An 18,342-nucleotide genomic window follows, 5' to 3' on the forward strand; every position below is an offset into this window, starting at 1 on the left:
GCAGCAGTGCTCCTCTATCTGTTGAGGATGTACTCCTGATAAGCATTGCAGCCACATCTGATGGGTAGCAAAGCAATTTTCCCTCTTAAGATTAATGCAATGGAGGGAGGGATGCATGCAGGGGCTTCAGAAATAACACACAACTGAATATACAGGAAGAGCGTATATGGCATAAAGGAGGAATGGTGGAAGCAGGACCATTCAGGCATCAACTGGAGAAGGTGACAGCTTTCTGGGAAGGATGACTGTCCTGAAAGATCTCAGCTGCTTCACCCAGGAGACCCAATGTAAATCTTAGCCTGAGCATTTCTGCTTTCTGTCTCTCAGTGCTTACTTTTTCATTGTCACCATCATCTTCTTCAGATGAATCATGATCAGTCAAGGTTGAAGAATGGAAGAATGGGAAGAACGATGAGTGAGTAGAGCATGGTGTTAAAACATCAGCAATGGCACAGCGAACAAAGGACAGCAAGGTGCTGCTGTGCCTCCCACTGAAATGTTCTGGAGGTCAGTCAGAAGCACAGAAAGAAAAATACAAATGCAAAATACTTGCATATGTGCTAAAACAAACATAAAGAAACTTTATATTCAAGTGTTTTGGCTGCAGTACTCCATATGTGTAAATAAATTTTGCATTCAGCTCTCCTTGCCCATGTTGTCTTAAAGTATTGTCCTAGTTTCAGCTGGGATAGTTAATTTTCTTTTTAGTAGGTGGTATAGTGCTGTGTTTTGGATTTAGGATGAGAATAATGTTGATAACACATTGATGTTTTCATTACCACTGAGCAGTGCTTACACAGAGTCAAGGCCTTTTCTGCTTCTCACACCACCCCACCAGCGAGCAGGCTGGGGGTGCACAAGAAGCTGGGAGGGGACACAGCTGGGACAGCTGACCCCAACTGACCAAAGGGCTATTCCATACCATATGACAACATGCTCAGCATATAAACTAGGGGAAAAACTGGCTGGGGATCCACTGCTCGGGAGCTGGCTGGGCATCAGTCAGTGGGTGGTAAGCAATTGCATTGTACCTCACTTGTTTTGTATATTCTTTTATCATAGTATTATTTTCCCTTTCTTTTCTGTCCTATTAAATTGTCTTTATCTCAAACCATGAGTTTTACCCTTTTTTTTTTTCCCCTTCGATTCTCTCACTGGGAGGGAGTGAGCAAACGGCTGTGTGGTGTTTAGCTGCCTGCCATGTTAAACCACAAGAAGTATGTATGTGCATCTGTGTCTCTATTATCAGCAGAGCTGTGCGTGTGTTTGAAGAAAAGTGAATCACTTAGTGACCGCATTTGATTTTTATACATCACCATTACTGAACACGATACAGGCACGCTTTCCAACCCTCCTATGCTCAGCTCGAGCGCTCGCAGCCAGAAATACTACTCCAGCTAACACGTACTGTTCTCTCCCTGGTAGTACTTTTCCTGGAACAAAGTCCAAATCTGCAAAATGCAAGTTCACCAGGAAAGACATTGCAGTCAAGGTGGCTGGTTGACTGTTTATATGTCACAAGGAGGGCCCTACCGGACAGAAATAATTTTCAGTTGCTGGCCCCCAGCTTGTTCCAGCCCTACAAAGGTATACAATTTGTTCTTCTTGGAAAAATTCGCTCATATAAACAGATCTCTCCCACGATAGGAGGGAAATCTCAGTGAGAAAGGTATCTGTCAACACTGATGTTCTGGTAGTTTCTATGTATTTGTTAACAATATGCCCCAAATAATATGCTTTCTATTTGGTTAAATAGCATTTGGAGACAGCAAAGACACTGTACTTAGCTATTCAATAATTTCATTATAATTTCATATTCGTTGTTCTCAGTGCTGGCACTTTGAGACCACATATGCAAGCAGGTGAGGAAAGGATGGGTGAATTTCTCCCTTGGGCTATGTCCTCTTCTGCCCAGCTAGAATCAGGCAGCTGGGATGGACAATACCAGTAGGTGCTATTAACTATCAAGTACTTACCATTAAACGCAATGATGGCAATACTATCTTAGATGCAAGAAAATCTCCAGCTGCACATTGCCAGTAACAAGGAGACAATGCCAGAGAAAAAAAAAATCACTCTGTATTTGGCTTTCCTTACACTCTTTTTTTACATATTCACTATTGGTCCCCGCTGGAGGAAGCATATGAGGGTGGATGCATCTTTGTTTTGGCCAGTTCAGCCATTCTTTTATTTTATTTTCCCTCTTTTCAGACCAACAGGCTAAATTTTTAGGAGAAATAACAATATTGGGCTTCCACAGCAGTGAGTTGATTCATCTCTCCAACTCCTTTGCTCCCAGCATAAACTGCTGTTTCTGGAGGTGTTTCAAGAGCCATTGCTACCCAGCTGACTTTGGTGCAAAGAGGGGCATATTTGGAAGAGCTGACTTGAACTGCACTATCACCACAAGGAGGAGTGCAAGGTCCTGTGTCTGACACAGGACAACCCCATGCATCAGTTTGTCTGAGCAACAGACCTTTCTGAAAAGATCCTACCAGTTATGGTGGATCCACCATTGAAAGCCAGCAGTGCAAAGGTGGCAAATCACATGACATCAGGGCCTCGAGCAACATGACCTAACTTCGCAGCTGCATCTGACTTCAAACCTTGCATGGGGTAGGACCAGAGGACCTCCAGTGGTCCCTTCCAATCTGAATGACTGTGACTCTAATTGGCGGAGGCAGACAATGGAACAGGAGGCAACATCTGCAGGCTAAGCCTTGGGAAGTTTAGATTGCAGATGAAGAAACACTTCTTCCCCCAATGGAGGTGCAGCCCTGGGACAGGTCACCAGTGATGTGGGGGATCTCCATCCTGTTTTTTTTTTTTTTTTTTAAAACCTCAGCTAGACAAGGCACAGCTGCCCCGACCTTGTGTTTGTTAGCACAGCCTGCTGTGTGTGGGAGCTGGAGCAGAGATCTTCAGAGGTCCTGGCCACCAGCGCCACTGTTATACTGTGACGCTCCCTCATGCCTGTTACATTAAATTGCATGTTTACGGTGTAAGAGAGGGAAGGTATGCTCAACCTTATGGCTGTTTTCTAGCATGGTGATGGCGTGTAGATGTTGAAGTAGTCACTTTCTAGACCAAACGGAATCCAATACATAGCATTAGTATCAAGGCTTGTTGAAGCCTTAGGCTGCAAACTTTCACCCCGTTTTGCTGACCGTGCACAGAACTTTAACTTGGCTACATGAAGGAAGGCCCCCAAAACCAGTGCAAACCAGAAAGATACGGAAGCTTCAACCTTAGCAGAAGTTACAACCTTAGAGATAAGAGAAGAAACGGCCCGCCTAGAGACAATGAAAGGACCCAATGAAGAATGGGAAGACCCCAGACCCTAATATTACTATTGGTCCAAACTGTCTCCTGAGGGGAGGGGAATTTAAATTGTAAGGGTATAATTGCACAGGGTATAATTTCTTTCTTCTGGGTCCCTCTCTGGAGGCACCCAGCTCAAGCTATTTTTCATCGCTGTACCAATTAATAAATTCATCTGGCATATATTGTATTGGAGACTCTGCTTTGGGAAACCTAGGGTTGAGCCTAAGGGGAGAGAAAGCACCTGAGAGTGAGAGAGTGAGTGTGTGTGTGTGTGAGCGAGGAGTCGAAAAGGGGCACGCATGAGCTCAGTGGAGCTGCCCGCTGCAAAGGGACTCAGGTCCTAGCAGTTAAAGTCTCAGGTGGTATGTGTGCGACTCCCTGAATGGTGTGTATGCTCAGGCAGCGGCTTCTCCTTTAACAGAAATATAAGGGTGACAGGCAAGGTACTAACTGGCCAGGAGGTACTAACACCACTGATGTCTGCAGACTGCAGGCAGGAAACAATGAATCCCGGCTAAACAAGGTAGACTAGAAACAGAAGTCTCCCAGGTCTAAATCTGAACATGCTTTAGTGCAGTGCATTTGGTAATACTTAATAATTTTGTATTAGGCAGCAGCTGATTATGAAAATCCTTCCTTATTCTGTGACAGTGAGTCACAGTGCTCTGTAGGTCACCACAAAGGTGGGTAGGTTTTTACCCTCACTTCACAGATGTAGTTAAACCTGGTCATCGTCGCAATGTGAGCAAGTAACAGAATCAGGAAGTGTTTTCAGCTCCTAACGAACTTGACTAAACTCAAATGCTAGCAGTTTTTCTTGAGCTATTCTATGCCAACACACTCTTGGTATATGAAATACATTTAATAAATAAAACATATACTTACTCAACTGCCATCTTCCAGAAACAGATGAGAAGTGTCTGCCTTGTGGGATGTTCTCCAAGCTTTACTGAGCAGCCGTACTATGTGCAGCCATTTCAAGGATTTTCCATGATTATAAAAGCACACTGGCTAACTTTGAATTAGACTGAACAGCCTCAATTATATAACTCAATACTACTTCCAAGCATGCTTAGTGGAAAGAACAGGAGTTGTAAAGTAATGGATGATGGGAGATGGCATGTGTATGAATCAATGTTTAAACAAAGGAACTCCAGCTCTTTCTTGGAATAGCAACATTTTGATGTCTCAAATCCTCTGACACTGGTTTCATAAACACAGTAACATAAACCATGTGCTGGGTGGTGATTTTCTGAGGACCTTCCCGCTTTCATTGTGTATTATATTACAGGCCAAATGTGACATTAAATGCTATCCTCTGCGGCTTAGAGTTAAATACTTGCTCTGTTCAGAATAGCAACACTCAATTAAACAGCATTTTTCATGATCTACACCCTCTATTGTCACTGTGTTTAAGGGAAATAATGGGAGCACTGACCTATATTGCGTTTCTTATTATCGATGGAGATGAAGCGTATGCAGGGATTATCAGTGATGTACTGTGCAGCCCAGGGGACATCAATCTGTGTACCAGCTTCATAAAAAAGTCCCAGAGCATAGCGGGAGGAGTAGCTCACAGATTCTAGTTGCTGCTTTTGACTTTCATTAATTACTGTGGAAAAAAAAAAAGTAAAATAAAAATTAGACAATCCCTCTTCCCTCAGAACATTACATGTGTGAATGCTGTGGTTAAGCTGATTATACCTTCCTGAAAATGACCAGACTGCTAAAATTAAGAATTTAATATTAAACCTAGTGCTTTGTAATATTTTTTCTGGGACATCTCTTCATGAAATTTTAATGGCACATTATGTAGAGTACATCCTTCACACGCAACCCTCCCCCATCTGTTGGTGGTTTATCTCCCAGTTCTCCGCTAGTTGCCTCTGACTTGAAACTTCGATGACTGGTGACATTTTTCCAAATCTCTTCTCAAAGGGTGAATAAATGGGAATAAGAGGTTTGGGTTGCCTCTAGCACATCAAGTAAATGATTGTATGACTCTGCAAAAAACCAAATGACTTCACATATCAACAAAATGAACACAGGGACTCTTGAATCTCTAGGGAAAACAGCCCTGCAACTTCTGCGTTGCAATTCAAATGGATGAAGAAAACTCTGCACTTCCGCACACAAAGGGTTCATAGTGAAGTTCAGCTCCTTCAGCTGAAGGTATTTTAAAGCAGTTTAGAAAATTTCAGAGCAAATATTAATCCATTTCTCCCTATGATTAACTCTTCTATCTTCTAATTACAGTAAGATCTGCTTTTTGCCTCAATTTTATAATCTTCATAAAAAGCTGCACAAAGTAGCATCAGCCCCACTGTGCATTCAAATACTATTTTATTTCATGCCAAAGAGAAATACAACAGTTTGACTAATTGTGGAGTTAGGTACCACGTCTCTCTTCCTATTACCGAATGGACGGCCAATGCTTCTACCAGCTGGAGCAGGACGTGCAGACAAAATCACAGCAGTCTCCTGCTTGTATGTGAAACTGCATGATCTGTTGGGCTTGTTTGGAGATTTGATATTGAGAGGCAAAAGAACAACAGAGGTGCTTCATTTTATGCAAAATTCAGCCAACATGATGAACATCTTCTATGAAGAAAGGAGCAGCTGCTGGCTATATCCACCATGGCACTTCTCACAGGCAGTAGGCCAGGTGTTGAGTGGTATTTTCAGAAGGACTTCAGCAGAAGTCCTGCCCCAAGATAGACCAGCCCCACGCATGGGGCAGGCTGGGATGGGCTGGAGGGGGCAGCTCTCCATGCAAGGCTCTGCAGGCGAGAGGTGTCTGAAGACTCATGCACACCAAGCTGGTCAGGAGTCACAGCAATGAAGGCCAACCAGCCCGGTGTGAGACCATCCAGCAGGTCAAGGGAAAGGTATTATTCCCCTCGAGTGAGGCCACATCTGGACACACTGTGCAGTTTGTCATGCCCCCCAGTACAAGGGAGACAACAACAAACTGGATAAAGTCCTGCGCAGGGTCACTAATGTGGTCCACTAAAGGGGGTCTCCATTCCCGGGGACTGCCCTGACTCAGCCAGACACAGCCCCGAACAACTTGCTGCAGCTATGGTGTTGGACCTGGTGGGAGCAGTGTTAGGCTGGAGACCCCTGCCTTGGTGCCTCCAGCCAGAGTTGGTGGGACTGGGTGATTCTGTGTACCTTACCCACACCACAGCTACCTCCATGTGACTGCAATTAACATGCTTCAAAGAACACTGGCTTGACTGACCTTGCTGTCATGACTAACGTTGCTCCTCAGAACTTGCAGCCAGGATGGCTTCATGATACACTCACTCACTCCACCAGCACACACCCTCTCCCCGGGAACCAATATTTCCTGCTGTGCTAAGGTAAGACTCTAGGAACCAGGGCTATAAATCAAACCTCTATGCATGGTGCCGTGACGCAGGCACTCCTTAGTCACGCAGTGCCAGCCAGGGACAGGGGTCCAGCAGCACTGGTAGAGCGTTTTCCAGCAGGATTCACATTTGAGAGCACATTCAGTCATGCTGAAAAGTCCTTGCAACAACTGCCACTAAACCTGTAAAGCCTACATACCACCGGTCCACATCAAGGTCCATTCCCACCACCGCTACTGGCATACTCCCTTCTCAAACAGCACCAAGGCTGCCTGTGTTCAGACTCTATTTACATGCAGAGGACAACAAGGGGAAAGTGCCATTCCTGAGCCAGTCCTGGTGGAGAGGAGGGCTGGTGTCACCTCAGCTCTTACCAACCCGTGGGTGATCATTTCAGCTGTGCAAGTCTACAGGTGCTGAGTCCAAACTCCTTGTCATGACTGGTCCATTCTGGCAACATTTCCATGTGGCTTCCCACAATGTGCAGGGACACAATTCATGTGTCCTATTCAGCGTCCTCTGAGAGGCTCAATAAGTAATCCATGAAGCCTACTATGTCTCAGAAGCCTTGGTGAACCACCAGAGAAGGTTCACCAAGGATATCGAGTCCACTCCACAGACAGGTGCCTTCTATGGGAGGATGCATGGTCTGCAGTCACAATCTCTCACCTGAAAATTCACCAGGCTACTCACAGGTATCTGCCCCACCCTGTTGTTTCTCTAGTTGCGTATTTTTTCCATGATCTCTCCACTCTATTCCTCTGCATCTCATGGAGAAGACTGATTTCAGATGCTGCTTTCTGCCTCCTCCCCTGAAACAGTGACCTCACGTACAGAGTGCTCTAACTTAGGTTCCTGGCTGGTCTCCCCCACTCCCCCACGACCTCTGCACCCACACCAGCCTTACCTAATCACAAGCACACCAGAGGATCACAAGTCACATTCCATCTCAAATCCCATCAGAAATAAACCTTGAAATGCCCCCAAGAAAAACCCTCACAAATTTTAACACAAATATGCTGGGGAACAGAGAAATGTGGGGGGCAGAAAGGAACACTGATCGACCCATGAAAGCTGAGGAGGGGAAAGGAGGAGAAATAAGGCATCTGGCACTAGCGGTGGTGGTGATGGAGCTGCCTGACAGAGGAAGCCAGAAGACAGGCCTTGCCAGGAGGGTAGAACTGGCTGAGCACAACAGGGTTTGAAGAAGCTCCCTTTCCCTCTCCAGTCGAATGACACCTCTGAGAAGGTGTTGAGGGGGCTCAGCTGCCTCTCACCTTGCCCCTGCACCTAGCTTTCCAAGGAGGATCTACTCCTCTCCCTGGACCTCAGGAACTCCTCTAAGTGTTGGGTCAAAGACCCCTCGACCTCGGCTGTCACCTTCCCTTGGCAAAGCTGCCTCCATATAAGTTACGGCATAGTAGGGTTCCTGTTTGTTATACCGCTGGTCTGTGACCTAGACCGAGTAGCGGTTTAGCATGGAGGATGCTGTTGGTATGCTACTGCCTTGAACAGGCTTCTGCAGCACACATACATGCTCTCTATGGAAGAACAACCCCGTATAACATACTCCAGAGGAAACAAAGCGGTGGATGCAAGAGCTGCTCTTCAAGGTAATTTCTTCTTGCTTTACTCTGAGAATGTCCCAGCTGAGGAACTGGTGGCTCCCATCTCGCCCCAGACTTCAGACATGGTGCAGACCTCCTGGTCTGTGTGTGCCGCCTGGCTGGCTCTGCCACAGTGTGCAAAGACCCTGCCCAGGCTTGCTCCACCTTCCTCTGGGCCCAGCTGCACCCCTGAGGCCCAGGGCTCCCGGGTGCACAGGGCTCCATGCCAAACCTCCAGAGCAGCCTGGCAGGGCGGCCACCCCAGGCTGCAGCGGGGTTCTGGCTTTCATCCCACCTTTTCATGCTGTTAAAGGTTTTGCATTAACCTGGGCACTAGCAGGACTCCCCCAGTTCTGCAAGTCTCCTGCAGGCTGTCATCTCTATTATCCTCCATCCTTCCCCTCTTCCACAGCGTCTCTCCAGCTTCTGCAGCCCCCAGGACTGGGAGATTTTGCGGCGTGGCACCGCTGCTTGGCAAAGCCTGCAATGAGGAGGGGAAGGGAGGCAATTAAGCAGGGACACAGCACGGGCTGGAGGACTGCCCTGGAGGAAAGGATGCCAGCGTGAGAGGAACTCGCACATCCCACCCCACTGGAAATGTTCTCTGGCCTGTGATAACTTCCTGCTCAAGCATGAATTTAACAGCGCAGCCACATGGTGCCAGCATCCGGGAACCGTCTCGGGGGCTCTTTACTGCCAAGTCAGAACAGTGACATTAGCGATTTCAGCAGTGATTTCCCCAGTTCTTCCTGCCAGACCACAAGAGCCCGGACAGAGCTGCTGCTAAACACACGCCGCACAGCGGAGGGGACTTATCTTGTCCAGAAACCTCCCTGTACTCTTTCAGGCAAGGGCTCTGCGCAGCTGGGTTTTGAGATGTCCATCACCACCAGGCCCCCTTCTTACAGCTATGATAAATAATCACAATGTATTACACATTCTTGCTGTGCTTCAAAAGAATATAAAAGTCCTATAAACAAGCAAATAAATATAAAGCTGTGATATCCCATCTAAAACACTACTCTTTGTCCAGGTTACTCTGGCAACTCATTTCCCCTTGGGGGAAAAAAAAAATAAACAAGACCTCCTCCAGCCTGTGAAGCAAATTCCCCCAGCCAAGTTCAGCATGCAGAAACCTCTGCACTGTGGGAATGCATCTGAGATAGAGATGAACTGCCCAGCTTGGGGGCTGCAGGCACTGAGCTGTCAAAGCCCATACCCTGCCTCTGCTCCACAGCATACGTGGGCTGCTGCAGGGGAAGGGACCAGCGGGTTTAAATTTGCTCAGGCAAATGGTTTATTACATGGAGCAATTCAGCACATACAACCTTCACAACGTTAAGTGCTGCCAAAGCCGAGCCACCCACTTGGCTGTAAAGTACCTTGTTTAAGACTCAACATCGCTTTACAGACCTGTCTTCATAAGCTATAAACTTTCAGGTGTTAGGGGTCATTGAGGATGGATGTTAAACAGCAGTGCAGTAATCAAAGATAAGTTACAATTTCATCAGCTTTAAGTATACACATACGCACAGAGCTTGGGGAAACAGGATGCTGGGGAAACAGGACAAAGGAAGGCAATGAGCCCAGCTGAGCAACCTCCCTCCCAAGAGAGAGGAGAGGAGGGAGGGCAGGCAGCTTCGAGGGCGTGGGCACCAGCCAGAAGTGACACAGCTGTGACTTAACAGATCAAAGGGCTGCAAACAGCTAGGGCAGCTTGTTCACAGCAGCGAGGGAACGAACAGCTTTGGGAAGAAGTCGCTTTTCAAAGCCTCGGGGAGATGGGATAACACACAGGCTAAGGACACCTGGTTATACTGCCCAGCACCTGCAGGCATTTCAGGGACAGTGGCAGGCTGTTCACTGGCAAGAAGTGAACCCCAGAAACACTGAGGAGTTTCTCCAGACTCAGTCCTGCCCTGTCCTTAGGTAAACCAGAGCTGCATGGGAACCTGCAGGGTGGAAACAGAGGGGCAGTGCTGTGATGCTAGCCACCCCACATGCAAGTGCACTGGACTCACAGCCAGGCTCAGGCTTGAGGCAGCTACAGCAGGTTGCTGGGGGCCATGTCCAGGTGAGTCAGGGCATCCCCAGTGATGGGGATTCCCCACCCTGTGGGGCTCCGTCCCAGGGATGCCCCGCTCGCACAGGGAAGGGCTGCTTCCTTGGGGTGGGCCGAGGTTCCCCATGCTGCAGCTTGTGCCAGTGCTTGGTCTCTTTCTGATCATACCATAAACCAGAAATGACTAATACAAACCTGACTGCTTGGGACAATGGGTATCTCAAAATTTAAAAGTGTATTAATTCCATTACTGATGTACATTTGCTAACCAATTTGCTTAATTATTGCTTAGGTTTTTTAAAAATAATGTCTGTGGTTCACTGGATTCTAAACTGCTGCAAATTTACTAAACTGAAGAAGTTTTCATAGCTTGAGAAGACAGGCAATAAAGTGATGTCAAGTTTGAAATCCAGCAACAAAAAAGCTGAACTGTATGCAAAAACAATACTACGAGTTGTAAGACTGAAATTTTTCCCCTGCTCCATCCACTATGCGTTTTAGCAAGGCCAACAAGTTGATCTAAGGACATGAAGACAGCCTTCATTTTGAATTTCCATACTTTTATTGGTTTAAATGAAAACCAGACTGTTGTTTTAATGTTGTGTATGAAACCACAAAATAACTATTAATTTTTCCCCTTCCAATAAAACCAGTTAAGATGATTTTAATAACATTTCGGAAAAAACCCCAGCTTTCAGACCACGGAATTGTCCAGCGTACAAGAATCAGCCATAATGATATTTTTAAAGCTCTGCATAAAGACATGAAAATCTTGTAAATGTCCTCTGGAGATTTCATCGCATCAAAGCAAGGGGCATGTATGCTTTATCTGCCATTTCTGTAGACAGTGACAGCAGAGTGGATTACTTATCTGTAACACTCAATAAATATAGTAATGGCCTTTTATCTGCTGTTCCAGTACTTTAATGTCAGCTTGCTGCCTCACTCATGTTGTGGGAAGGAGAGGATCCAGAGATCCCATTAAGGCCAGCAAGAGAGAGGAGAGCCCAGGCTTCAGCTGGCAGGCTGGGAGCATGGGCACCACGCCATTTAGGAGTCCAGGACTGAGCCCAGCCTACCATCGCAGAGGCCAGGGAAGCAAAAATAAACCCAGCTGCTCCGGTGGCCAAAACTGACTAGGACGATCAAGGTTTAATCCTGGACATTTAACATTTACTAGCAAGTAAGGGAGGGGATTGCAAGATGCACCTTTATCTGCAGAAAGGCACTGCAGAAGCTAGGTAGGACCTGGATCATGCACCACCAGCTTGTGGCAGTTGTCAGAGGCTCTGGCAAGGACTGGACTTGCAACTGCAATTTTGAGCAAGCAGAGATGGGGAAGAGACACGATGGGTGGGTAAAGGATTCAGGTCAGTCTGGTAAGTGAAGCAGATAGGTTACCTGTAACTTCACAGAAAGTCCCAGGTACCTGTCACTGTAGGTCACAGCTGCTGGGGACAGGGAGAAACCATGTTCAGAACTGCAGGGAAAAGCAGATGCTATAATGTGAGATGCATTTAAAATAATACTTGTTTTGGAAAGTTTTGCTATTCCTACTTCAGTACTTCTAAAAGCTTGTGGAAACTTATCTCCCTATGAAAGTCACCACATGATTTCAGAGCTCAGGTGGGATGCTCGCATCCAGCTTTTGCAATGCACATAAGGATGTGTGGGAAAACGGGTAAACAATTTGGGATCCTGGTGTGAAAGACTTCCAGAGATGAGAGGGAAAACACACTTATTTTGTTTCACTGTCCAGTCTTGCTAGGTGGCACAGAGTATGTTGCATCCCAACAACTAGCAGCTCCAAAGACAACAAACAGCCAGATATAGTTTGTGTTATCTCACACAGCTGAAGCTTTGCTGGCAACCGTGGCTTACACAGTGCCTCAGTACCAGGCTCCCGCTTTTGACATATTTACAAAGAAAATATGCATTTCATCTCCTGAAAGGCTCAGCATTGTGGTTGGAGAGTGAGATGCTCCTGCGTCCCAAGAGGAAACCAGCTATCTTTTGTCACTGTTCAGCCATTCCCCCCGCCCCGTTTTCAGGACCTGAGCATCCTCTTCTGGAAACAAAACCAGCCCTGCCCAACTCCCAGTCCCCACCTGCCATGGGATGGCACAAAAAGGAATAAAACGTCCTGCCTGGTTCCTCTTGCTCTCTCTCCCACCTTCCAGAAAATTTTGTCAGACATATGGATTTAAGAAAACCTGACAAATTTATGAACGATCTTGCTAGGTGTTGCTTATTTTGCAGCAGATGGATAAGCTGGTGCACAAGCCCCCCCTGTAATGCCCTAGTACTCAACTCGGCCTTTGACTAGGAAGGTTTTTCTCCACCTTCTTCATTTTTTCCACACTTTCTGTGACCATACGCTTCTCTCACAGCTATGCCCTCCATAACCCTGCCACTGACACTATCCCCCAAAAGGTTTTGTTATTTCCTTAGACTGCTTTGCTTAAGATTTTATTTGCAGCATCTGACTTAGTGATACACTGACAGCAAACCTAAATGCATCAATCAGATGTTGTCAGTGACACAGTAGTTGTAAGTGGCTAGTGATCACAAAAGGAAACTTTGTGGTTAAATAGCAAAAAAAGATATTTTTAGCCTAGGTATCAAGTTAAAAGATTTTAATAAGACACTCACCCAGCAGAATAGGCAGGTCAGCTAAGTACCTGGAGATACAATTTATTATCACAGCTGACAGAGTGCTGCCATAGCTCTGTTCAGGAGATGAATTATTCAGGATAGCACATTATCATAACCTTCACACAACGAAGCCTCCTTGGACAACAACCTCTTCTTCCTCAGCAGGCTTGCGGAGAGCTTTCCCACTACTCTCCCGAGCAAGAAGCCACTGCCCTGAGCTCTCTAGTCGAGTGGTCACAAAAGACAGACTTTTCAGGCAAGCCCCCTCTGCAGTCATCAACGCTGACACCGTGCCATGACGCTGACCCTCTGCCACCACGCTGACCATTTCAAGATGCAGGCTGTTCCTGCTTCTGCCTCTGCATAGGAGGGAGCAGAGGTTATGAGAAAGACTTAGTTCTACAGTTCAGCTTCCTTATCAAACAGCTCGAGATTTTTTTAAAAAGGCAGCATAAAAGTTAAATGCAGCTATGCCTGTATCTGCATTGCAATACTCACTAAACGTAGTTACGTGTTGCGATATACTTTTCATTTTCTTATTATGCTCAGCTTTTGTTTGAATAATCCTGTTTGGATCCAATGCAATGCTCGCTCCTGCATATATGCAACATCCATGACAACTTAAATAATTATTTCAAATCACTGGCTGACTTGGCATAAAGCTTCTTTATCTAAAGTTTGTGGCATATGAAGGAAAGGCATATTTAGAAATGTAGATGATTAAGTGGAAAAGAAAAGATGCTGGGGAAAAAAGACAGTACAAGTAATTTTTTATGAAGTTTACGATTTTGAGAACTAAGCTTGAATACCTGTCTACCAGCAGCTCTTGACAAGACGATTAGCAATTCACTCACTATTAAACTAAAACCTCCATCAATTTTCACAAGAAACATTTACATTAATCTCCTACAGCACCACACGTTGCATTTGACTCAACTTTTGCTATCCATAGAGAAATGAAACTGCACCCTTTCTAGGACTGGGGACAAAGCTGGCACGAGAGCAGAGTACCACCAGCTCCTGTCTCCTGGAGGAAGGGCAGGTGAGAAAGGAGGAGGGATGAGGAACGAGGGGAGACTATCCATGGGATCTTTACCAAACACTGGACCGTGCTGCAGCTGCTGTGCTAACATTCATTTAGCAGTATGGAAAGGGCTGTACTGGTCTGGGAGCTGATGCATTCAGGTGCATGCACCCTGGCACCACCCCAAAGGCCAAGCCCAGTGCCTCCTCCAGCCCAAACTAGCATAGATCTTGTGTTTTTGTTGTAGGAGACCTGGTATAGGAGCATGCTGCAAAACTATCTTTGCTTTCTCTCTCTTTAAATTGATCTCTGTTATACCTAGTTATATGCTCAGGACATACTTTTAACCAAAAAAATCCCTGATCCAAAGCAATAATCTTTTTAATTACTTTTAATATATAATTCAATTTTTAAATTTAACAAACCTCTATCCTCCTTCCCCAGTTCCATAGCTTGTTCTTAACCTGTATGCTGTATTATACACAGCTGAGGACCTCCATGCTGTTCTCTTCAGCCTGTATGCTCAGTGTCCAATTTGCAGGTGTATTTAATGCATATGTTGACATTAGATGCACAATTTTTGTATTTGCATTAATGGGGAAAATAACTTTTCAGACTCATTATTTGGATGACTGGGTTGTAAGTGCAGAAGCTGACCTTTAACCAAAAATCTAGTCATTTCCTCAGTGATGCCATCGGAAGCAATGCAGCCCCTGAAGATGTGTACAACGATGGCACACGGCACTTTAGGCTCATGAACCTGCAGCATATGCAATGCCCACACGCAATACACCATGGAAGTGCCGCTCACTGCGTTTATTGTATCTATGGTTTTGATTCAAAATTAATGACATCTTAGTTTAAAATACGAACCTCTGCCTAGGTGGTTCAGAAGTGCCAAAAGCTTCCACTCTGGGCAGAACAGGATATGACATTTGCAAGCAAGTAAAACTAAAGGAGAAGACAATAACTGATTTTTCACAATCCAAACTCTTCCTACAGTTACATCACCACCCACCTGGGGAAAAAAAGTCAGTCTTGTAATGGTTCAAAATGCCCATATTTTAGCTGGGAAACTTCTTCCCGTTTTGCCTGGGAGGGAGCAGGGATGAATACCTCTGTGGAGCCACCAGGACTCCTTCCAGCAAGGAACGAAGATACCCAGGATTTTCCAGGAGATTTTGGACATGCTTGGAAGTTAGAGTCACATACAAAGAAGCCCAAGAAATTAGTCAATAAAGTTCAAATAAAAAAATATAATATACATGTACATTCCAGTTTCTACTTTGTAATCATTTATAGGTAATGACATAGAATATATATATGACATGCCATCATATAACTCTCATTAACATGACTGCAAATACAGTTTCCATGCTATAGGCAAAGCAACATTTATTATGTGTTATTCTCACAAAGCCTGCTAGTTTCTGTGACTGGCGCTGAAGTCAACAGAAGCTGAAGACATCTTTGAGAAAATCTGATTTTATTCAGAGACCTCTGTATAGATTTAAGATCTCATCTTTGAGCTAAGAGACTTGGAAAAGTTTAGCTAAAAAATAAATAAAGCTCTGTCATATTTCTTCTGGATTAATTTGCAAATGAATACAGATTCATCTTCCTGCTGTGCCATGTCATTACAGAGGACTTAGAAGAGCTTCCTTCCTACATCAAGTTACAAAGTACTACACACAGTTCTGTTACTTTCTGGTGCCAAAATGTAAAAGCTCATTACTTACATAATCTTAATCATAAAACATTTAGCAAACTTATGCACCTACTGTACACAGCATTGAGCTGAATAATAAAGTTGAGAGGATTTATTTTCTTTAAGCATGACACTAGTTGCCAAAACAGCATTAAAAGCTTTTCAAGGCAACAAAGATAGATGTTACTTACTTATTGCTCTGTGTTTTGACTCAGACAGCATAAACACATAAATAAATTTAATTAGATCTTGCCTGATGTTTCTGGCTTCTGGGCTGCAGCTCCCCACTGACTACAGTGGAAGACCCCAATGGCATGCAAAGCTGAAGCACAGCAATTGGAGGCTCATCCACCAGGTCTCAGTACAGACCGACTCCTTGCAACACTTCCCTATTACTAAACTCAAGTCAATACCTATAATGCAACACCAGACAGTGGTAATGCGCACTCACAGAATCAAAGTGCAGTTTTACAGTAATGGAAAACAAAGTTATTTCAATTTAAGTAAGTACTAGAGAATATGCTTTCAGGCATTAATTATTGAGGAAGGATTCAGCTGGTCATTGGAAATTTCTACTTTAGACAAAAAAAATTAACATATTTTCCTCTTTTTTAAAGTAGACATGCATGTCTAGTTCATTACCAGGAGGATGCAAAAGGAAAGAATACAGAGTAGAGCTGTGCCCATCAAAAAGATGCAAGAATTGTATTCAAATTCTACAAGAACTCCCTTGGGGGTGATTCGTAGGGGATTTTTCCCCCCATTCAGGCCAGACTTGTTAGTAAGTTTCAGTATTACCTCTATTCAGACCTCTCCTCTTCTCATTTTCTGAATCAGTCCAAACAGCTTTATTGGGCTTTCCAGTTCTTGTGCTGGAAGAGAAGTTTATACTTCCAGAGACTGCTAATACAATGCAGCTATCTCTTCCAGGCTGAAGAACCCCAGGCTATTTAGTCATCCCTTGCCGAGAAGCCACTCCATGCCTCTGGCCATCCATGCCTGTGGGCATCTCTAAAGCTTTTTGAATGATGAAAACACAGCTGCATGCAATATTGAAGTTGCAGGCACACCAAGGATGTATCTAGCAGCATCACGATATCCCCCTCTTCTGTTGTCTATTTAATTCAGGTTTAACATTCAGTTTCCTTTCACTGTCCTAGGGAGAGATGAGCTTATATTTTCATTGGATCTCAAGCTGTCACTGAAGTTGGTCAGATCAGGTCTCTGCATCAGATATATGAAGTTACAATTGTTTTTTGCAATCACTTTACGTATTTATGGTTCCAATCACAAAACAAAAAGGGGACAGAAGAAACCATTGCCCTTTGCGAAGAGAAACAGAACACGTTATAGGGACTGGCATCTGTATTTACTTAAAACAGTATCTGAATGGAGCTGGTGGATCATGGTGAGAAGCGGCAGTGTTGGAAGCATTGTGCTGACACGACTTTTGGAAATGAGTGGAAGAACACATACAGAAGATGATCCAATCAACTTGCATCTTACTTGAGTAGGCCAACTACACAACCACACAATGAAGAGAAAAACACTAGAGAAAGAGACGTCTCTTCCTCCCCATTCCTTCTGCTATCGCTTACCTGGCTTTCTGTCATGAGGAAGGCCCAGTCTCTTCTCTGAGCACATCTGAGCCCACCATTAGCACTTTTGCTGGCCTTTACTTTGTAGTGCAAGTTTAGTAATACCTTGTATTTCCACGTATTTTCCAGGTGAGGAATCTACAAATAGGAGGAGCTCGGCCTAATGAAAACTGAACAGCAGCCTGAGTGGCCAGTCTGGTCTATCTCCTTGCCTTTGACACTGACCTGCAACATGGCCTCGGGCAAGTCATGTAACCTTCCGATACACAGGTTTTCTAGTGCTAAACCAAAAGTAATTATAATGATCTTTCTCATAACATTGTGGGAATTAATCAATCAAATTCCTTCCTAAACAGTAAATGTAGTACAACTGAAGTAGAAGATGCAGCCAAGAAGTGGTTTGCTGCCATCCTCTCTTCCTGTGATAGTACAGCTATAGTTTTCGTATGTTTTTTACTAGTAAGGAAAGATTTTGTTAAATACTGGAGGATCTGTCTGCTGCTTTAACTATTTAAGAAAAATGGTTACTGGGGAACTAAATGACCTTACACATCTGTAGGGAATTTTTGGACATCTATTCTACCGTTAATTCTCAATATTAAGTTTTGTTTTCTCAACTCATCATAAACAGCCTCCCTTTTTTAATATTATTAATAACCATGATTTCTATCTGCCACATAATTTAGCTTAAATGTTTCCAAGCTGCTTCTCTTCAGTTCATTAGTTTGGCCTGAAGTTGCCCACATATTTTATCATCCTCAGATGGGTCATCTAACAGCTCTGCTAATCTCCACTAATCTCCTTCTACTACAGTAAACCTGCACCTATTGACAAGGACCTCACTGCATACTGATACATCTCTTGGAAAGGAGAGTGTTGGACCTAGCGAGAATGGTGTTCTCCCAGAATTACTCTCCTGATGCACGGCTAGGCACATCTCCAATCACACTGACCTTGTGTGGTCACTTCACTGAAGAAATGTGAACTGCA

The 18,342-nt window shown here is 44.7% G+C and overlaps 1 protein-coding gene across 3 annotated transcripts in view; it reads right to left on the reverse strand.

Annotated features, from left to right (window-relative positions):
- The window catches only part of RNLS (renalase, FAD dependent amine oxidase), an 81,978-nt gene that overhangs the window by 17,580 nt on the left and 46,056 nt on the right, over positions 1-18,342 (reverse strand). For 2 of the 3 annotated variants that reach the window (XM_075505509.1, XM_075505508.1), the window contains exon 5: positions 4,763-4,936. The exons of the other annotated variant lie outside the window; for it this stretch is intronic. In XM_075505509.1, the coding sequence (XP_075361624.1) occupies positions 4,763-4,936 (174 nt within the window). The remainder of the gene's footprint in view (positions 1-4,762; positions 4,937-18,342) is intronic. 3 annotated transcript variants of the gene reach the window in all.

Source organism: Mycteria americana, chromosome 6 (genome assembly GCF_035582795.1).
Source record: "Mycteria americana isolate JAX WOST 10 ecotype Jacksonville Zoo and Gardens chromosome 6, USCA_MyAme_1.0, whole genome shotgun sequence".
Lineage (NCBI taxonomy): Eukaryota > Metazoa > Chordata > Aves > Ciconiiformes > Ciconiidae > Mycteria > Mycteria americana.